We start from the raw sequence: 23,148 nt of genomic DNA on the forward strand, positions 1-23,148 counted from the left end.
TAAAGTTTCAATATTTGAATTTGAAGGGACAAAATTCAGCCCATAACGGTGTCCAGCAGGTCATGGACCTCCCAATACAAACTTTTGCTGCTGTCTCAGTGCTCTTAAAATAATGTCTTCCCAACATATAACCCCTGACTACTTCTCTCCCCACGCTGAGAACAGGAGTGGGAGGTGGCAGTTCAATTGGAGATAAGAATACAGCGGGGAAGAAATAGAAACAGCACCCTTTTATTATTTCTCTTCCTTTTCCCAACTATATACAGGCTTTGTCTGGGCAAGCTATCTGACCTCTGCAGAAGGAGACTCGGTCCTTGATCACCTATGAGCCTCCTTGAACAGAGATGTCATGATATCTCCACCCAGTACTTAGATCCCCTGTTCAGAAAATACCTGTGTGGCCTCAGGAAAAGCAAGCGTTCCCCTCGGAGTCACACACAGGGAAATGTCTGGCTGGAGGCGGGATTGAAAGCACATCTAACGTGGTTTTAGATGTGTAACGTCCCTCTGAGATCGAACTGCTCATTTGGGTGACCTAGGTACCCAGCATCAGAAAGACCCCACCTGGAAAGCATGGAGTTGGCAGCACCCTCATGCAGTTCCCTCACTGGTCTGTCTCCACACAGGAGCTGAGTGAGCTGGGGCGGGACACTTAACATTTCTGAGCCCTGGTTTGCTCATCAGCACAGTGGCACTCATATCCTTGCAGGTGACTCCTTGCTGTATTGTTTCCTAGGGCTGCGCACAAATTACTGTAAACTGGGTGGTTTCAAGTAACAGAAATCTGTTCTCAGTTCTGGACACTAGAAGTTCAAAAGGAAGGCTCCTGGCAAGAATGCTTCCTTGCCTCTTCTAGCTTCTGGTGGTTGCTGGCAACCCTTGGAGCTCCTTGGCTTATGCCCACATCACTCCAATTTCTGCCTCTGTCTTCACCTGGCCATATTCTTCTGTGTGTGTCTGTGTGTCCTCTCTACTTAAGGACATCAGTCACTGGAACTTGGGCCCACTGCCATCCAGTAGGACTTCATTTTAACCAATTACATTTACAAAGACCCCATTACCAAATAAGATCACATTCATGAGAACTGGTACCAAGACCTGAACATGTCTTTTGGAAACAATTCCACCCACCTGGAAGATGGTGAGAGAATTAAAGCGATCACAAAGCAGAGCACTAAGAACTCAGTCGGGGCACAGAGTAAGCTCCCAGCTAGCGGGGAACACCATCGTCAGCCACACAAGGGAGCACTGCTCTCCCACACAGCGGGCTCCTTCCCAGATCAGGCCTGGTCTCCTTACTCCTCATGAAAACAAAAACCACAAGGAAGAAACCAAGAGTTAACAAGTTGGCATCCTAGTGGTTAATGTGTTGTTAAGACTTTCAAAACAAACAAACCAGGGTCGGTACTGAGTCACTGTGGTAAATATGTTATCAGTGGGTCTCTCCGAGAAAACCCCACACGCGCACAGGGCCTCACACACCTCCTCCTAGGAGGAGCTGGTCTGCCAAGAAGAGGCCCCAAGGGCTGCTCTGAAGGCAGAACAGGGTTTACTCAAGGTGTGCACCTCTGGTTCCAAGGCCTGGCTGCCTTCCAGCTGAGCAATACTTCCAGAAACAAAGCCCTGGGAGCCTGACAAGCTGTATGGAGAGAAAAGCCGGGAGCTGAGGCTGGATCCCAGACAGTCCACAGCACAGTGGGCCTTCCCGGGAGGGCCAGGCAGATGGTGCAGCCCATGCGGCAATGAATAAATCATGGGCTAAGCTTCTCGTCACTGCCCCCTCTGTGGAAACCAAAATGCCCATCAGGACGATCAAAGCTGCAGCCCACAACTTAAGACTGACTTTGACTGAGCTCATTAAGTCATAAGCTCCTACAGGGTGTATTTTCTCCATGGATAATGCTTAAAAATGAGGAAGTAAGTGGCCTGGGACAACCTGGGACCCATTAACCAAGTGGCCAGACAGAGCTTCCCATTATGAGGGAAAAATGGCTGAAAACCTGAAAACCGTCCTTGGGCAGCTGTTCAAAGATTCCATTATGAGTTTTCCGGGCAGCCCTCTGGGAGGAGTTGTACCAATGAGAGGAAGAAGCCTCCATAGATGTGCCGTGAGAAAAGCCTGGACTGAGGCGGCAGGGGCCAGGGTTCGAATCCTGGCTGCTCTGGAATAGGGAGGCCTCCCTCCCTCTTCCTCTACTACTGATTTCCTGAGAGGGAGAAATAAGACACCCGGCCACCACCCTCATGTAAGGCGCATGGACTCCACGCCCCAGACCCTTGTATAAAACTGTGACGCTGAGCCAGGGACTGGTACACACACCGGAAAGGATTCTTCCTGAGAAGGAAATCTGCATATCATTACAGCCTCCTCTGCCAACTGCCAAACGATGAGATGGTGCTCTAGGAATATAACCAAATGAAACAGTCACATGTCACAAGACAGCTAACTGCCCAAGTCCCACACGGAAACACAGAAGTGCCTCAACACATCCCTGCTGTTGCTCAAAATAGACCGAGTCATCGAAAAGGTTCCAAAACAGTATGCCAATGCCAATGTCAAGGACCCACAAGGAGGAATTAAAGAACCTGACAGATTCCACTCGAATCCCAGCTCTGCCACTCGGGGAAGTGACTTTGGTACATCAAACACCTGCAGCTTTGGTGTCCCTGTCTATAAAATGGGAATAGAGTATTCCCTCACTTATCACGGGGATTACGTTCTAGATCTGGCCCCCCCCCAAACCCTCGCGATAGGTGAAAATCCGCGAAGTAGGAACCTTACATTTATTTTAGTATTTATATATATTTTAAGGCTTTATAAGCCCTTCCCACACACTTATAAACCATTCCCAGTCCCTTATTAACCTTTCCCGCTCCCTTATATTCTTAAACATATTCTACACTCTTAAACCTACGTAACTTTAACAACATACGTATACAGTACCGCAAAAATCCAGCAATATAGCAAAGAATCCGCGATAAATAATTAAATATATTTTTAAAAAATCCCACGATACAGTGAGGGCGCAATAAATGAACCATGATATAGAGAGGGACTGCTGTAACAGTGCCTCTGCCCTCAAAGACTCTTCATGAGGGTTAAGTGAGAGATCTCTCATAATGCATGGCTGGCAGCTACTAAGTAAATGTTAGGTCCGCCCCCTCCGTTTCTCGTCCCTTCCTCCTCTCTCCCCCACCCACCTACTCCTACACTCAGAAGAGCCCTCCCCAGATCCCCTCCATGTAGTCAGGACTCCCTCCCCTGGAAAGCCCTTCCCCCAAACCCTAAATATCCATATACTGAACAGCAGGTGCCTACATCCTCTACTGCCCCCAGGCTCTGCTCTAAGGCTCCCTTTTCACGCCTGGGGCCAGGAGAGCCTCCATCCAGCGGTCCCCAGGTGCGCAATGCAAGAACACCTTGGTCCATTGCAAAGCATTTGTTGGCTGGTGGTAAAATTAGAAACTGAAGGAACAGTTGCTAAGAACTCTTCTTAGAACTAAACTTACTTGATTTATAGAGCCATCCTTTGTTCTGAGGATGAGCCACTCCCACATTTTAATAGTAAAACGTGATTTCTTTTAGAAAATGGTGCTATAATGAACAGTGACTTTTTTCATTGTTCTCATTTGATCAAAACAAAGTAGGTGACCCTACTTCAAGAGCACAACCTTTGGGGTTTATGTATTTTTCACGATTTTACTGGTTTGTAAAATCCAAGTGTGTGACTCACCCAGCTACGTGAATAAGCAGTGCGTGGCTGCCTCCACTTCCTCCCCAGCTCAACTTCTGAACTCTAATCTACAAATCCAGCTTCTGCTCCGCCATTTAAGGGAACCTGCTCACGGAGAGGTCTCCAAATGCAGGCCCCTTCCTCCAGCCTGCATCGGACCACCCAGGACAGGCCCTTGTTACACTCAGACACGAGAGCCTCCACAGGACCAACACAGCCTTTCTAAGCAGCCTGGGTGAGGGCAAAGGCTTCCCAATGCCAACCACACGAGGCCAAGCTCTCACTGGCATCTGTGGTCCTCATCACCACCCCACCCACCAAAGCATGGCCCACGGAGCCAGGCAGCCCGAAGTCCACCACCCAGTTCTCACCTGTGCCCCAGCAAGCTTCCTCATGTCAGTCTCCTACTGACTAAAGTGATGGCAACAGTCCCTACTTCGCAGGAGTCTTGAGAGAATTCACCCCAATTCTGTGACACAGTAAGGGCCAACAACTGGACACTCTGTAGCAGGAGGCGTATTCTAGCAGACTATGCCCTCTTTCTAGCTTTATCCCGCACTGCTCCTTGAGACTCCAGCACAACTGTAATCTTCCTCAATTACACGCATGCTCTCCCAGCTCGGGGACTCTGCCCATGCCAGCCTGGAACTCCAGCCCACCTCTACCCTCTCCTCCAAGCTCATGTCAGGGCCCTCCTTCATGTCCTTGTTGATCCATCGTGGCCTCAGAGAGTATGGTCCTCCTCTGAACTCAGCAGCATGTCTCCCTCTGTGACTCTATTACTCCCCGCATTACTCCACAGTGCCCTACTCAACTAGCTGCATGGTTTCCCTCTCCTGCTAAACTTTTAATGACTTTAAGGTCAAGGGGAAATGGTACATCCAACAGTACTTGCCACAGTGCCTTACAAGTAAGTGAACAATAAATGTTCTAAAGAGCCAGTAACATAATCCCTAATAGATCATTTTAAAACAGATGATAAGCAGATAGAGTATAAAGACCTCCTACGTACAACTGAATTTCTTCCTAGGACCAAGGCTAGCAAAGTTTGTATGTGTACACATACACACATCTATACAGGGCTGTGTGCATGTAGACAAACACAAACACACAAATATGTTCACCTCGAAATCTCAGGCAATGCAAGTGCACAGTAATTAAAATTCTAACCCTATGGGATTTAAATCCATTGTCCTTAAGGTCTGGCACATCCCTCCCCCTCAATTCTGACTGTCAGTATATGACTCTGCTTTGCTCCCCATGAACATTTACAACTTTGTACTTCAGACTTTTCTTTTGTCTTGATGATGCTTTCTTTGGGTTTAGTCCTTACCACATTATTTCCCTACCTTCACTCAAGTTACCCTATCCAGGTGGCATTGTTATTTATTTTACAAAGCCGACCTTCTACCCTCTACCTTTTTCTCCATCCCCCTCCATCTCTAAATCCACTAAATGGCCTTTTTAGGGCACCCTAGTGCAAAAATAACTCAAGTCTAGAGAGATTTAAAGTTCTTTCCATTCTGCTCTCATTCTCCATCAGTCAAATAAGTGAATTATTTAAACAGAAAAGGGAACAAAAAGTTAGAGTGTCTTCCTCTAATGGTACTTAGAGAAAGGGCATTTCTATTTCAGTATCTTTGAGGCTCTTCCGTTCTCCTTGGGAACTCATTTAACAGAAGGTGCTCCAGAGAACCCTGGAAATTTAAGAACCTCCCAAAAGCAATCTGTTCATTTCCTTGAAGTCAGAGCAGAAAAAACTTACAGAAAATTATTGTCAGTCAGTTAGTCCGCATGATGGCCCTACAAGGTATGTAGACCCTCTTCCATACAAAAGTTATGATAGAAAAAATTATTCTCTAGAGCAGTGATTTTCAAACAGTGTGCCACATGAATTTTTAAAGCATGCAATACCTGACTACATAGTCAGGGGCACTGACCTCTTTTCCCTCAGATTGTCAAATTAAAAAATGACAACAGCCAAGACAACAATAGCCATCTGGTGTGAATGAATCAAAATTACAAATATATTTTTTTGTCATATTGGCAAAAAATATAATACATTTTTGGAGTGCCACAGAATTTTGCTAATTAGTTTATGTGTGCCAGGATATTAAAAAAAAAAAAAGAAGTTGAATATCGCTGCTCTAGAGGCAAAACAGACTAAGATGAGCCATCTGGCCTTGGAGCAGAACTATAATATGTCCAGCATTCTCAGGACCCTGCTTCCAAATTCTGACTTAGCACTGACCCTTCAATGTGTCCTAGGCCAGGACACATTGCTCTAGAACTTACGGACAAGCTCAAGTGCAAACTCCAAATACTTGGGTATTTCAGAGCCGCCAAAGCGGGGGGCCAGGGGGAGCTATTTGAATATATTTAAGAAAGACCAAGAAAGGAGCGGTAAAACATCTCAGGGAGAGGGACAATGGGAAGAATAAATTTTTTAAAAATCACTGTGAAAATGAGTCAGAAGAAGTGCCTGACTTCAAGTTCATGCTTGGTGACTAGAAATTTCAGGATTAAAAATGTTCAGGTAGACCAATAGTTCTCATTTCTGTTTAAAGAGCACAAATGGGATCACAGTAGTCCCTGGTTAAAAATAATCTCAATGCTCATAGAATAAAAGTGAAGTCTTAACACAGCCTGCAGTCCTACACAAACCAAAGCACATATCATAAGCAGGAACTCATGTATTCTTTCAAAGGTTCACTGAGCACCCACTTCAGTGCCAGCACTGGGCTAGGGACCGGGAATTTTGATATAAATGACACTCCCAGTCCTCAAACCCAGTCTCAGAACGTAGATGAGTAAGCATGCCATGACTGTTGACAAAGTGCCAGGCACTGGCCAAGTTCTTTGCATGCACGATCTCATGACTCCCCCCAAGAATGTGATGAGGCTGCCATTATCCTTATCTCCCTACAGGTGAAGAACTCACTGAGTCCCAGAGAGGCTCTATAAGCGGCCTCCAGTCACAGAGTCAGGATGTGAGCTAGACCTCTGATTCTAGAGCTGCCTTCTGAGCCGTCACTCCTCACATCCCCATCAGAAGCAGGGTCCAGAAGTGGATCTCCACTGCTTTGCTGGTTTGCCAACGTGGACACGCTTCGTTCAGTGGTCTCAGCAGCCCTCAGGGTAAAACAGCCACCGGGATGGATGCTGAGCCCTAGGAGCACCCAGAATCCATGTGAAAAGCAAATGCTCTACTTTTCAGCAGAATTCGACCTCATGGATGGACCTTGATGGCATTATGCTATGTGAAATAAGTAAGAAGGAGAAGACAAGCCCTGGCTGCTGTGGCTCAGTGGATTGAGCGTCGGCCTGCGAGCCAAGTGTCGCTGGTTCGATTCCCAGTCAGGGCACATGACTAGGTTGCACATCAGGTCCACAGTTGGGGGCATGAGTGAGAGGCAACCACACAGTGATGTTTCTCTCCCTTTCCTTCTCTTTTCCCTTCTCTCTCAAAATAAAATAAACAAACAAGCAAATAAATAAGTTACTTAAAAAAAAGAGAGAGAAGACAAACACCGTACGATCTCACTTATATGTGGCATCTAAAAGACCTGAACTCATAGAAACAGAGAACAGATTAGTGGTTGCCAGGGGGGTGGAGTAGAGAAATGGGTGATGGGGTCAGAAGGCACAAATTTCCCATTATAAGTTAAGTCAGCCCTAGGATGTAATGCACACAACATGTTGACCACAGTAAACCATACTGAACTGTACATTTGAAGTTTCTAAGAGAGTAGATCTTAAAAGTTCTCATCACAAGAAGAAAAAAAACCTTGTAATTAGGTGAGGTGATGGACGTTAACTGAAGTCACTGCGATGATCATTTTGCAATATACACATACATCAAATCAACAACGAAAAAGAAGAAGTAAGATTGAGTCTGTGGTTGGAAGTTACATATGGGAGGCCAGCTTTCTGGACACAGTGGCAGGGTGGTGAAGGGTGAATGGGAAGCTTTCTTTGAGAAACTGTACAAACACAGGCATAGCCTAAACCAATAGCAAGACCAGACAGTAAACAAGAGCACACACTACATACATAAAGGCTGCATTGAGCTGTGGGGAAAGGAATGAGTTGGGAGACACCTTCCCTTCTCAGTCGAGCTGGCCAGAATCAGGGGCTACAAATCCAACAAGAGCACTAGGGCAGCAATAACATCTCCCAAGGAAGTCAGGGTGCGGGTTGTGTCAGCTGACTCCACCAGCAAAGCAGGGACAATGTTGTCACTGAGGCCTGGGAGCCCCGAGGTCTCATGTGGTGGGAAGGGCAGGGGAGGAGGGCCCCACCCCTGCGGAGCTCTCTTACAGTGTCCTGTCCAGCCTGCAAACTAAACTAAAGCAGAGCCCACATTTCCAAGGGAATCAGTTTCACGGCTGTGACTGTTTTCTAACTAGTATGGTTCGGCCTCCCCCCCTCCCATAGGTAACACTACCCCACCAATCTGAACGGGGGTGGGGGGGTGGGGGGGTGCTTCCTCTCTCTCAGCCCTTGTAAATAGCTGCTGTAAAATGCGGGTGGGAAAGTTAATTTATGGGAAGGGATGGATTGAAGTGTTTGGCAGATGAGAAGGCAATGGGCTTTGGAACCAAAAGCAATAGTAACACCAATGTGGTCAGGCACCCAGGGGTCCTGAGAGAACCTAAGGGAGGAGGGAGAGTCAACAGCTGACTTGCACCAAATCTCTAGCTTTTTTGAGTGAGGGGCCATCAGGGCTAGAGTTGACAGAATTTAGAAAAATGAAGAAATGCCCTGTTGTGCCCCAAGAAGCAAGGGTGACTCTCTGTCAATCTCTCTCTCTCACACACTCTCTCTGTCACACACACAGAGAAACAAACAAATCTGAGTCATTCTGTTTCATGAGAATCTTCCTTCCGTGTAAGAGTTCCCCTTCTAGAGCAGTACTAGCAGTACTACCCAAAAGAATTTTCTGAGATGATGAAAATGTTATATACACCTGAGCTGTGCAATAAAGTAGCTGTGCAATAAAGTAGCCTCTACCCACATGGGGCTATTAAACCCCAGAAATATGCCTGGTGTGAAGAACTGAATTTTTTATTTTATTTAATCTTAACTAATTTAAGTAGCCACACGTGGCTAATGGATATCTCATTGGAGAGCAAAGGTCTACGGCATCCTTCTTACTGTCTGTATAGTATTTTAGCATGCTGAAGTGATAAGTCACCTTTTCTAGTGACTATTTTGTTAGCTGCCCTAAACATCCTCCTGGCTGAATGTCTGTACACATCCCAAGCTACTTAATTAGACTAAAGTCCTAGAAGAGGAATTGCGGAGTCCACTGATAATTATGTTTCTGGGCTTCTCCTGCATGTGAAGACCACCCACTTACAATAACAGAGATGTGAACAAGGTTTTGCCTATTACTAGCTGTTTTCACATACATGATTCTCACTGAATTCTCACAATTACCAGATAAAATTAGGGCACGTAATATCATCCCCTATGTACAGATAGAAAAACAAGCTGTGAGAGAGCATGTCACCGACTCGGTTGTGACAGATGGTTTTCTGAGCCAACACTGAAGACTATGCCCAGCCATCCTGCGATGTTAAACCATTTGCTTTCCCAGAGTACTGTAACAAAGAAAAGTGCTTATGATGTATTCACAAGTGAGAAGGGCAGGACATGAAATTATATTCTGACTATGATCAAAACCATATAAAAGCAAAGGAAATAAACCAATGTGTTAACAGTCTTTGGGTTGTAGAACTGTAACTTCTGTTTTTCTAAATATCTGCCCAAATTTCATAACAAACCTAAATAATGATTAAAATAACTAACATTTTGTGGGCAATTAAAGGCTAAGGGGGTTGCATGCACGATATCTCACTTAACATATGTATACACGCTAAGGACCATTATTATCCTTATTCACAGCTGAAGACATAGCGGGCTGAAATAACTCGAAGAAACCAGACTGACTCACTGGAAAGCCTCTCAAACTTTAACGTGTACACAAATTACGTGAATGTCTTGTTATAGTGCAGATTCCAATTCAGGTGGTGCTGATGCTATTAGCCTGGAGACCACACTTTGAGTACCCAAGCTCTACACAATCTCTATACTATAACCTTCAAGGAGAAAATATGTCTCTTCTAAGAACGTAAATAATATCAACGCTTACTAATATATGTATAAGCAAAAACGTACTTTTCTTCTGCATAACCTCACTAAGCCCAACTCAGAGCTTCATCAACCTTCTCATCGCATTAGCGGGGAGCATGTGACCCACAAAGCTCCATTAGCAAGCATTTCCACAAACCCCGAGAGCGGGTCCACGGAGGAAGGGCCCCCAAGGGTGTCCCAAGGAACCAGTCAGTGCCACCTGTCACTCCCACCTGCAGACACTTACCCCCAAGTCACCAGCATGTTTCAGATCTGGCATTTCCCTATTTCCACAGACATTTTCTTTGAAATATTAAAATTATGTATTCTCTAAATAGTTTAACCTTCCAAAATCTGGCAAGCTCTCGCTAATTTTATACTTACAGAACCTTCAACACCCTTTAATTATGTTCCTAATTCTTCATGTCTTTTTATATGGGATTATCGGATATTCATTGTTTAATGAACCTTTTGCCATTTGCAATAATCCTGTTTATCTATCTAAATGCTTAGTGCCATGAAATTACTTATCTGATACCTTAAAAGTAGCTCTTGCAGAATGGATTTTATTACCCTAGCTTCATTTTCTTTATATCTCTTGGTTTTTACTGCTCTTCCTATAATGAATAGACGGGTGATTTTAAAAAAAAATAAGAGTGACATTTCAACATTTAGTGTGTAAATGATGTAGTTATAGCATCTTCCATTTCCCGCTAAGATTGTATTTATTAATGCACTTCCTTCCTTGAATCATTTGTGTGACTTCAGTAGAAAATTTTTATTTCCTTTTAAATTAGACCAAAAGATAATCTTAAGCTTCCTCTATTTAATGTTTCTGACACTCATACTTTATAACAGAACTGTTTTCACTTTTTCCTCTTGGTAACTTCTACTCATGAAGTAAACTATGTAAACTCCCTTCAAATGGAATTAAGATGCATAGCAGTTTCCATTAACCTGTCAGAAACCTTTTATATACGCCACATGCTAGTCTTAACTTATCATCTAATTTTAAATTGCTATAATCCATTTCCCTCTGAAAGGCCTCTTTCTCTTTGCCTCTTTAAAGCCAAAGCTATCTCTGGTCTTAGGAGATGAATGAGACTGTTCTAAAATCTAGAGGAGAAGTAATGTGTCACCAAAGGGCAAAGGTGACTTAGCCAGGTAAATTTCCATTTTTCCCTCAACGCCTTCTCTTCTCCATAGTCACGGATCTCTGGTGATCAGCTCCACTCCTTCCAGGTAAGTTACAGGAAACCTTACTGTGTGACTGACACTATGCCAAGCCCTAACTCAGGTGCTGGAATAAAACATCAAATAAGATAGATATCGAAGGAGGTCAGAGATCCCATCCTGCCTCATGGAACTTTAATCACAAGAAAGAAAGAGCCCTTTCCCTTGCTGAGGATTGTTGCAAAGAAACATTTTATGGGTATTTTCAAAAGTACCTATTTGCCCCCTCAATGCTGGACAGTGTTCTTTCCCCTGAATATATATTCCAACTTCTGAGCATCTCCAATTCCTCCGGTACGTTTATGATTCAAAAACTGAATATCCTTATTATATTTTCGACATCCATTAGCTTTTCTTGTACTGTCATTATCATCCCTTCTGCATGACTGCTGACCTACGTACGTCCTGCCAATGTTTAGTTTCTCTGCAATATTACAAGGCGAGTTCTACCTTTCATTGATACAGAATATTCCTGATGCAAGTCATTCTTTCCAACTTTATCTCTTTGACAGTAGTTTTCATCAACTCTTTCCATTCCTGCTTCTCCAGGCCCCTGACAGCTGAGGTCAGTTACTACTCATACTTTTTAATCAAACTTAGGCCTATGTTTTTATAAAATTTGTTTTTGAAACCCCTTATTCAGTTCTGTTCTGGTTCCTCTTAGCATTAATGATTTTTTTATGGCTTTGAATTTTTTGCTGATGAAATGTTTTTGGGATAGGACACCTTAGGCTGCTAATCACTTTTCTTTTGTCCCCAAACGCCTCCATTTTATTTTATAATAATTTTTAAAAACACCCAAGTTAAATTTAGAACTTTCCAAACCAACTGAGAAGCTTTTTTTTCAACTTGTGGAGCTACAAGTGTGACTAGGGCTCATTTTTCAGCCATGTCCAATTAGTTTAATGACTCCCGGAGAACACTGCTCTGATTCAGGGCTAAACCTGGAGGAAACAGTTCCAGCAATGCCATCAAAGAAGACACACTTCTGAGACCCCCAAAGCCAACTTCCCTGGGCCTTATAATAACAAAAAGGGAGTTTTACTGCAGTGAAATTAAACACACTTTATGCTCTCGTTTCTCTATGCCAACAGACACACAAATGCCCACGTGGAATACTTGGCACCTTGGGCTTGAAAGTCTTCTAAATCAAGTTATTCATAACTTCCACACCCCTGCAGTTGCTGAGAGCCTGTTCCAGAGTAAGCTCAATGGCTGCCCTCCCTCTTGTCGCCTCTTTTCCAGCCAGAGACACCCCTCGGCTTCACTCTGCACTGTCGTCTGTCAAAAAATGACAGTTGGATATGGGCACCAGTGTAGTCACCCAATTACCGTCTTCTGGTATCACAATGACTCATGAAAGGAGAGACCGGTTTTGGGGGGAGGACTTGGGGGTGAGTTTGGAATCCTGAGGCTCATTCTGGTCAGCCTACGTTTTTAACACTTTACAGACCCGCAGCGTTACTTTCTCACAAGGCACAACTTACTGCCCACAAAAACCCCTTCACTGGCGTTAACAAGATGGAGCAAATTATTTCTAGCTTCTTTCTGGAGTAAGTACTTTAACACTTCACCTTCCACGTAAGTTCAGAAAAAGTTCTCTTATGTGTGAATCATACAAGCTTAAGCTCAGGATCAGAAAGTAAAAAAAAAAAAAAAAAACCTAAAATTTTTCTTTTTATATTTAGCGCTATCATCGGCATTATGGTTTTTGTCTTAAAAACCTACTCCTAGACTGTTTATAAACAGTGGACCCTTCTATTTGGCAGCCAGCACTATTTGAGGGACACTCACCAAAATGAAATTACTTTTGGTTGGTATTCCTACAAAATATTCCCATCAAAGGGGGGAGAAAACATTCTCCTTCATTAGTATATTCAAAGGCAAGTCTCATGGTGCTGGAATAATTTGTTTATTGTTTCTTTTAAAACATCAAGCCTCTGAAAAGACCAATTTAAATGTCTATAATGACAAGTTCTCCATGGGGGGAATGGCAGAACATCTATTTCAATCTACCAAAGACCCCACTTGAATAAAATCAATTTAGGATGCCCCCTACTCCAACAGCTCTCCAACAGGTCATCCTATCCAACAGGACAAGCAGGAAGTCAATACTGACATCACTATCCATTGATGGAATTCTCTAGCACAAGCTACAGAGCGCACTTCTTCCAGAAAACATGGACTTGAGTGTCTATGCTATGCCAAAGCAGTGGAGCCAGCACTTAGGAGCACAGGTTGAAGCTGTGCAGACCTACCTTCCAATTCTAAAACCACCTCTTACGGGCTAAGGGCTTGAAAAAAAAATTACTTAACCTTCAAGTTTCCTCACCTATAGCATGGCACAGCGTACTACCTACCTGAATAAACTGCTATGTAAAAGAAATAAGATTTATCAGCAGTGAAAGCATTAAATAAATTAGAGTATATACATATCCCAGAGGATGTTTTTAAAACTGTTTTTGAATGAACGGGAAGCTATATAAGAACTGAAAGAAAGACAGCCAAGGAGACACACACTTTTGGTATCGTACCTCCTCTGAATTCAAGCTATGTCCAGCAGCCAACAGCACCTACGACAGCACAGAGTGGGCAGAAGCTGTGACTTTTTGGTCATGAACAGTGATGGGGTGAACTTGGTCACAGCCATTCACATGTCATCGCTCACATCAGTTCTTTGCATTGTTGGTACCACAGAGGTTAAATTTACCTATTTAGAATGTCTTTTAGGAGATTACACTAATATCTGGCATTGAAATGAAAGTTACTGTGCACACGAGAAAGCAAGGAGACAGAGCATAAATCTGATTAATAGTGAAGCAAATATCTGTTATTGGAAGAATGACTGCAATTCTATATTTTCTTACAAAGCAAAAACCAAGCACTTTAAAGGAGTTAAGGAAGGAAGATACTCACAAAGAGCTGAAACGATATTGCATTTTGCTTCTGAAGTAGAGGTAGGAAGGAGTGCCATTCACAGATGGAGCAATGCAAGTGAAGGTGAGTGAAAATGTCAAAAGCGTTGGAATAACCAAAGTGTCTAAACCAAAAGGAAGACAGATGTAACCAATGTGTGTAGCTTAAAGCAGATCTGACAAAATACTGCAAGTTAAAATAAAGCAACTACATATATGAACAAGTATGAGCTTATGGAACTGTGTGTGCATGTGCATGCATGTGTGAATGTGTGTATAAATTCATATTAGGGCTAAACTGATATAGTCTAGACAGTTAATAGTCATTCAAAAAAGGGGAGAGAAATATAAATGGAGGATGAAGGAAAATTTTAATGTTTAATTGTAATTATTTCTATTTTGTTGGAGGTTTTAATAATGAGCGTATATCTGATGTTTTGCAATGTTTTTAGTTCAATAAGATTAGAAGAAAATAGTAGGTAAACAGCCTTGGCACCCTGCCAGATAGAGTAAATCTTCCATGAGTGGTGGCCACTCCTGTGCTCCTAGACAATCAAAAGAAATAAGAAATGTGACATATATGTTTAACATATGAACCCAGGCCTCAAGGAGTTTACCACCTAGTAGGATTCGAGACTAAAAGAGGAGAGATAGATAAATGGCTGAATGGATGGGGAAGTGGGTGTGTGCATGAATGGATAGATAGGTAAATGATAGACAGAATGGCCATAAAATAAAGAAGGTTTCTGCCCACAAGCTACAGAAGAAATGTCCTGTTCAAATCTCAGAAGCCAACAAAAAGTAGATACTAGTCTTAGAGCACCAACGGACATACTCTAATATTTTACCTGGAAAGCTAAAGAAACAAGGTAGGACATAGGTCATCACCTCTGAAATCTGTTCAAGAATGACCCATCCATTAAATATGCCCAAAGACAGGTCACCCATGTTTGGCCAAGCCCATGATGTCCACACAGCTCTGGTCCCACCAAGGTTAGATCTCACGTTTAGAAATGCCTCTTTTTAAATTATTTATTTATTTATTTACTTTTTTAACCACTTGTGGAAAAGTGCCTCCACCCTTCCCAGATCATGAAAGAGGGTCAACAACCCCATTTCCATCACTGGGCCATTTGATTCTTTAAGAGAAAAGAACAGGTTTTACACAGCTTTCCATCCTGAGGGCATAGCACAGTGCGAGCTGGTACCACGCTAACGAAGAGTCAAATAAAGCTTTCAGAAGAACATGCTCGTTACCCAAAGACAAAAAGGGAAAGAACATTCAGATGCTTGGGAAGCTAGAGCTCCTCACTGGAGACACACGTGCCCCATCAATGGGTACGCCTCCCCTGCGAGCCCAGCACCCCTCTTCTCAGCACCTCCTCTCTTCCTGCAAATTCCTGCCCAAAAGAGGACAGAAGCAAAGCACATGGCTAGTCTGAAGAGAGGAGAAAGTAAAACACTCAAGGAAGGCTGGACACTGAACAAGGGAAACCAAGAGCTGCAAGACGTGTCCTGAAGAATCCAGGTGTTATAAAGCTACACACGGCATAGCTTTAAAAAGACCGGAGACAAAAGTTTAAGATGAACATTTCTCAAAAACCCACTTACTTCTAGTGCAGATGATTTTCCCCGCCACCTGCAGAAGTGACTCAAGTTTTAAAGGCCTTTGATGGGAAGGGAAACGGAATTCTGGGAGGGAAAGGGGAATTGAAAAGAACAATACGGGCTCTGTAGACGGGAGGAAGAGGGACTTCCAGGGTTAAGATTTCAACACACGACTCCCAAGGCCAACTTGGAGGCAGCTTCTCCCTTACCTCCCAGGGCTGGTGAACCTCCCAAGTTTAACATTCAGGGAACCAGGTGGCTTTTGGTGTCAGGTGCCACCTGCCTTTTACCTGCTTTCCCAGCAGGACTTTCCCAAGAAAACCAAAGGAATTTATAATCTAACACCTCAGAAGTTTGCACTCTGACATAAGGGGAAGTGAGACGAAAAGGGTCAGTGCTGATACATTTCTAGCCAAGAATGGATCTTCATATAGAGCTTGAAGGGCTGCAAAAACCTGATGACTCGGGAGGAAGATGACATCCTGACCCACGGCATTCAGAACACATTTTTAGGATGAGCAGGAATAATGCTCAAGACATATGGCGAGTGGGCTTGCTCACACTAAGTCAGGGGTTCTCAACGGGGATTCTCAAAGGGGTGATTTTGTCTCCAGAGGGCACCTGGTAATGACACGTACGGCTGTCACAACTGCTGGGTGGGGGGGTACTGGCATCTAGAATCAGTGATGCTGCTAAATATTCTACAATGGCAGGACACCCCACCCTACCCCCAACAAAAAAACGAGGCAGACTAAAATGTCAGCAGCACCGAAACTGAGAGAAACCCTGCTGCACTACACTCACCCCATCCACGCAGCCATCTCTGGAAACCCCCAAAACCCTGCCTGAAGTGCTTGTCATCCTTTGGGCTGAGCGCCTACCCTGCCACAAAGTTCCACTTATTCTGTGAGCAACGCTACACATCAGGCAAATGATGCGACAAGCAAAGGCGGCATCGGCAAAGGACCCGGCTGCTCTCCCAAGCAAACATTTTCAAGGGCATCTCTCAGCGTCCAGGAGAATAGATCCTCCTACAATGATTGCATTGAAGAGAAGGGTACCTACGCACGGGCACGCACGCACGCACGTACGTACGTCCACATGCACGCACGCTGAGCCGCCATCTTTAAAATCCCCTCTGCCCCGGCTGTCACGGGTCAAAGAGCTGCCCAAGGTAGGATGGCCCAAGCACTTCCAAAATATTCCGGAGGGAGAGGAGGGAAGGAGAACAAACAAGGCCAACACCGCAACCAAAAACAGATTTGCCCCTGCAGCTCTCTCACAGCTACAAACAGTTCCATCACTCCAAGTCGCATCCGCGGCACATAGTTATCGTCTATTTTGTTAACTGTAAGATGCAATAAACACATAAGAAAAGGAAAAAATATATAAGGATACAGCTTAAGGAATGCCAGCGAATCCCCATGTAACTACAGTTCGGGTCAAGAAATCGATCGGTGGTGACCTAGGGTATCTTCCCGCCAACGGTGCCTCCCCACCAGGCACATGGCAAGAAGGCCGGTGCTATTTGGAAACGGTCCATCTTTCCTCAAGGACAGATTTATTTTATGGATTTACCAAAAACAGCGACTGCTAAGTTCAGAGCAGTGACCACAGAGTGAACAGATTTGGGAAGGGAGGTGTCTTTGGAAGCCAATTCACTGGCTGCTAACTCCTGAAGGCAGTGGGAGGGAAGGTATGGAAGCGCTGTGCCGGGAAACGGAGGGAATACCCGGGTTGAGAGCCAAGAGAAACCTGGGTTGGAATCCAAGCTTCAGTCCTTCCTCCCGCATCCTGGGCACGGATGATCTCTCATGAACCATAAAATAACTTTCTGCCACGCCATATCATTGGAAAAATTCAGCAAGATTGTGTGTTTAAACTAGCAAGCAAAGAATCTCACGCAAAGATGTTCCACAAATACCAGGTTCCCTTTCCTCCCCTCACCATGCAAACAAGAGAGGTGGTAAAGACCATGTCTATAATATGAGATTATTTGATTATTAACTTTCCTAATCCCCAAATTCTCTAAACTGTCTTACACAGGTGATGATACAAGCCCACTTTCAAGTTACTCTGGAGACTTTGGCCAGAAAGTGTCTGACCCAGTCCTGGAGGCCCAGAAATTACCCTCATGCCCTCTCCTACTCACATCCCTATCCCTCCCCCACTAATCCCAAAGAAAAATGGCCTAAGTGGGCTGTCAGGAAAAAACACCCCACAGCCCAGGAGGGAGCCTTCTGCTCAGCTCTTTGAAGATGAAAAGCAGCAAGGTGTGTTTATTTGTACTTCGGTGCACAGTCTCATCTACCTGGGCTGGGCTGCACCAAGGTACTCATCTAGTAAAAAAATAATAATAAAATCTACCTGCTGACACCATGAAGCAGATCTTTCCAGGAGAAAAGTTTAATCGCCATACTCCTGGGAGTACACATGGAGGAATCTTGAGCCTTTTCACTGACAGGAAGAGAATGTCAAGGAAGCTAATCAAAGGTCAGCCTGGGAGGAGGTGAGAAGACTTACCTGACCACCCATGCCTTGACCACCATTAGACATGTCTACGATCAGAGCAATTAAACCCACCAAGTCCACCGCATGCAGGGAAACTGGACATCATATGGGCTGAGTCTTTCTCACAGGATACATTAAAAAATAATAACGGCCAAAAATCAATGCTTCACTTCCCTAACACAAGCAATAAAAACAAAGGAAGAAAAAAAAAAAAACATAAAGATGTCTGAGATGGTTCCTGAATAGCAAAGGCTGCCAACTGCTCTTGGAATGCCAGTGGCCTTGAAGCCCCACAAAGATAGGGACCTCAGACTATGGCTCAACTTTGACCCCAGGTTTCTTCACAGACTATCGAAGGGACACACAAATCTGAGGTACTGGTTTATACAACCTCTCTTGTTTCATCAACTTCCCAGGAGAGGATCAAGATGTAGGACTATGGGATAGAAGGGTAGGGTCTCCGGTCCTGCTATGGACCCCAAACTGAACCACATAGGCCTCTCCATGGGCCGGGAGCCCAGGACACCAGGAAAAATGACCAGCTCTGTTTCTGGTAACACTTTCATCAGTTCAAGGAGGAATTCATGCTGAGAGGAGATGCTCAATGCAACATGAAACATGCACACACTCCAACCTGCCTAGAGATTTCTAAACCAGCAACTGTAAAAGCGATTCAAAGCGACACAGGCTCAATGACCATGGATGATGGAAAACCGCCACCTGGGACAGTTAGGCAGTTCTGTGACCCTACCCCACTATGACTATTTTATTTATTTTAGCTCTATTTTCTATGTACACAAATGTTAAATAACCAGTACTGACCAGAGAAGGACAAAATTAACTTTATATAGCTATTTTTATAGAGATGGGGACTCAACTGAAGCAACCAGGACCAACTGGGAGATGCAAAAAATAGTTTCCACTGAGCCACAAGCAGCTCTCTGAGGACAGACACACACAAACACACACACATGAGTTGTCCTACCTGGGACACACCATGGCTATGCAAATTGAGCGTGTGAATCTAGGAAGATCTTTATGTCTGAGATGCCCAGGAAGTCTGCCTGTTCTGCTTCCAAACAATTATTCACATCAACAAGTGGCTGCCAGTGCCCCCTTGGAACTCTCTCCCTGGGGTGGCCCAATAGTCCAAGAGAAACAAGGCACTCTGACCCAGTCCTGGTTAAAAATCCACAGCAGCCACCAGCATTCCACCCTCACTGGAAGCCACAACAAATTCACAGTTATCTAAAGGGTGTCTCTGAGGAGTGGGGAGGGAAAGAGAAAAGGCTGCCCAGTGGCCTGGACGTCAAGGAAGAAGGGAGATTTCTCTAAGCACACACCTGATGGGGGTCTGTGTGTGTGTGGGGGGGGGGGGGTGTCAGAATGAAATGAGTGTCAGCTTCTCCAACAAACACACCAACAAAGACACCTCCCCAGCAAGTAGCTAGAAGCATTTTGGAAAATCAGGCATAAATTACATATGTGGATGGCACAAATGTCAGGCAAGCAAGTTTCTGCTGAAGAAAGTTCACTGGGCCCTGTCACCCACTTTCTGGGCATCAGCTGCCCAGAAATAAACATCAGGGGGCCAAAGGCAAGCGGAATCGAGGAGGGGCAGCTGACAGCTGTGGCTGGAGGGCAGGGACAGAGGAGGAAGGGCTCCCGGGGCTGGAATTAGGAGCGTGCCCACATCAGCAATAAAGTTCCTGGGAATAGCACGCTGACTGGGAGGGAAAGAGGCTCCTCTGGACCTCAGAATGCACTCGCTACAATGATGCCAGATTCAAAGGGCCGCCAGATGAAGCCCGGGTTCTCTCCCAGGCTACCTCGCCAGTCAGGGCGCTCACTGAGGGTCGAGTCAGGGTAGCCAGATGACAAATAAATGACCTGCTCCCAGGACCGGTGGGAAAGGTTATTGATTCCCAGGCCCAGCCCTGCTTCAGCTCTCTTTGCCGAAACCAAATACAGTCCAGAGAGAAGTGGTAAGAAGCGGCGATACGGCCCGCCCCGCGATCGAAGATGGGAAACTGAGGCCCAAAGGTACATGAAAGAGACCCTGGAAGAGGCTGTGGGGAGGCTACTCCGCACCGAGCAGCCGGGAGTACGGGAAGATGAGATCAGGGAAGAGTTCTCTCCTTTCCTCTCCTCTTTTCCCCAACACACAACACACAGATTCACTCGAGCTACGCCCAATCGGGGCAGTTGCCGGGCTCCCCAGAGCCAGGCTGCACACAAAACCCCGCCCGCGCACACACCACACAGCAGAAGCCGGCGCGCACGCCCACACAATAGGACCGCGCACCCCGCCGCGGCCCCTCTCCGGGGTCCCGGCCAGCCCGGCGCCGGGGTCCGCCCTGCCTGCATACCCGCCCCGGGAGACTAAGTCCGGGCGCGGGAGGGGGCGCTATCGCAGCCCGGACGCCGCGCCCAGCACCCCGCAGGAAGTTCGCCGGACGCCCCCCGACTCACCAGCAGCGCTGCTCAGCAGCAAGCACAGCGGCCCCAGTAGCCACATGGCGCGGCCGCCGCTCCCGCAGCCCGGCGCCGTCGCTGCCCCCGCGGCCTCGGCGCTGACCCCGCCCCTCGCCGCGCCGGCCCCGCCCCCCAGCTGTCCCTCCACCCCCCGCCCCGCCCGCTTCGGCCCGACCGGCCGGCCCACCCCGGCCCAGCCCTGCCCAGCTCCGCGAAGTTTTGCAAGCTACCCGGCTACCCGCCGCTGTCCGCCTGCTATCCCAGGTGTCCCGACTCAAAGAGGCCGCGGAGGGTCCGGGCCTTTCGGCCTCTCGTCGCCCACTCGCTCTGGTTGAGAGGATCTGACAGCCCGGGCTCTGTTCCCTGCCTTCTCTTTCTCCCCTTTCCACCTCCCTCTGTTCCTCTGTCCTCCGAGGATGCGGCGCCCCCTGACCCAAAATAGAGTTTACTCCAGGGAGGGAAAGAAAATGTTGGAAGGAAAAGCCAAATAGTCTGAGAAAATAAGTATTTTTTTTTTAGTAGCGAGAGTGGGATATGACTGGTGCTTCTCAAAATTTAATACGCATCCTAAACACTTGGGGATCTTGTTAAAAGCTGACTGACTCCGTCACTCTGGGGTGGAGCCTGAGATTCAGCTTTTCTAACAAACCTGTAGGTGATTTGGAGACTGATGGCCCGTGAACCACACCTGGAGAAGGGAGGCTAACACTTCAAGGTATACAGGTTCGCCGTGTCAGTTACGTCATCTGGCCTCCCAGTGGGACGTTTGGGCCCCCATTTGTAGAAAAGGAAACTAAGCGTAAAGGAACACACCCAAGTGCGAAATGAACAGCTGCTTCAGTGCATCTGGGGCTCCTGGACAGCACTGGTGAAAGTTCCTGAGAGTTAGATGGTGAAAGTATGCGATGACATTTTGCTACTCCACTCCCATTCCCCAAACCCCCCAAAAAGAAAAAGAAAAGAAAAAAAAAAACAAAACTGGAAATAACTCAAATGTCCATCAATTGGTGACTGGCTAAACAACTCGTGCTGTATCATTCAACACAACTTGAATGAATCTTAAAAGCATTCTAAGAGAAAGAATCCGGCCCTAAAGTGTACATTCTGCAAGATTCAATTTTATCAGATGTGGAGGGAGGGGAGAGCAGAACTATAAGGACAAAAATCAGATCATTTGGTACCAGGATGGTGGTTACACAACTTAATATATTTGTCCAAAGGTATAGAGCTGCATCTCTACAACAGGTGCATTTTACTGTCTGTAAATTACACCTGTTTGGAGGAGTCAGGAGGGTGTCCGTACCGGGACTGCTTGTGAAGGGAAGTTGTACAGAGGATGCCGCCATCCCATTTTGGATACACTGTAGATAACTTGAAGGATGCTAAGGTTTAATGACTACTTTTTGTCTGCTCTAGTCTGGAAACATGGAAGCTAAAGTGGATCAGGTGAAGAGTTAAAAATACCAACGCCCCTTTAAGGTAATGAGAAAATGTGATGTGATGCAGGAAAGTTTAGCAAGTTCCACATTACAAAGTAGTTTGTCAAGTATGGAAAATATAAATTCTCCCCAAAACTTACCACTTGGGGTTTTTTATCCTGGGACTCATGAACATCAGAGCACCCACCATCCATGGGCTTTGGGGAGTTTTAAAGCCTCTAAAATTTTATGGAAAAATTCAGGTGTATGTGTATATGTGCATTTTTCCAGGAAACATGTTGTGGGAAGGTCACTGGCCTTTGATAATGACACTTAAGAAGGCAAGCAATTTTTCCTACAGCTGTTCATTTGCCTCCAAACATTAGGAACATGGAAGGACAGTGGAACTGGCCCAGTACTGTCATTCTTGTTTCCTTAGGTTCCTTTGGGCACATGTACTTCAACTCTGGAAATGATTTAGTGTGCCTGGCTTACTCTCTACATCTCTCTCTCTCTCTATCTCTCTCTCTCTCTCTCTCTCTCTCTCTCTCTCTCTCTCTCACACACACACACACACACACATTTTTAAAATATATTAATGTCTTTAAAATCATTTGGACAAGTGTAAAGACCTGTTTAAGTTCAATTGTTTTTAGATTTATACTGAATCACTCCCAGTCTCCTCACCATATAAGCTGGGCAGGAGGTAAAACCATTCATTATGCTCTCCTATTTCGCAATTTTTTAGAATTTCATCAAAAACACAGGACACTCAATTTCCAGAAAATGTCAAAGTTTCCAGTGCTAATTATTTGGGTCTCGGGGAGCCAGTTTCAAGCCCCTTTTTTATGATTGGTTTAATAAAAATCAAAACCAGCGTGCTTTATGTCTCCTATTTACCGAAAGTGAGACACTCTGACGCTGGATGTGTGTTCTGACATGGCTTCACATTGCCGAAGGAGGGAAGAAAGAATTTTGTCTCTCTGTGATCTTTGTTATAATGCTCTGTAGAACCCATACATATCCTTCATACAGAGAGATCTGATCAAATCACTGGGGAAAAATAGGGCGGGACTGTACGAGGAGTTTGCAGAGGCAGCAATAAACAGCCTAGGA

At 45.3% G+C, this 23,148-nt stretch overlaps 1 protein-coding gene across 2 annotated transcripts in view; it reads right to left on the bottom strand.

Moving 5' to 3' along the window:
• Positions 1-20,707, bottom strand: part of LDLRAD3 (low density lipoprotein receptor class A domain containing 3) — a 208,667-nt gene extending 187,960 nt beyond the window's left edge. For both annotated transcript variants that reach the window (XM_090262606.1, XM_090262598.1), the window contains exon 1: positions 20,612-20,707. In XM_090262606.1, coding sequence (XP_090118732.1) covers positions 20,612-20,657 — 46 coding nt within the window. In that variant the 5' untranslated portion in view covers positions 20,658-20,707. The remainder of the gene's footprint in view (positions 1-20,611) is intronic.
• Between the last annotated feature and the right edge of the window lie 2,441 nt (positions 20,708-23,148).

The sequence above is a fragment of the Furipterus horrens genome, unplaced genomic scaffold (assembly GCF_987537825.1).
Source record: "Furipterus horrens unplaced genomic scaffold, mFurHor1.1.pri manual_scaffold_2, whole genome shotgun sequence".
Classification (NCBI taxonomy): domain Eukaryota; kingdom Metazoa; phylum Chordata; class Mammalia; order Chiroptera; family Furipteridae; genus Furipterus; species Furipterus horrens.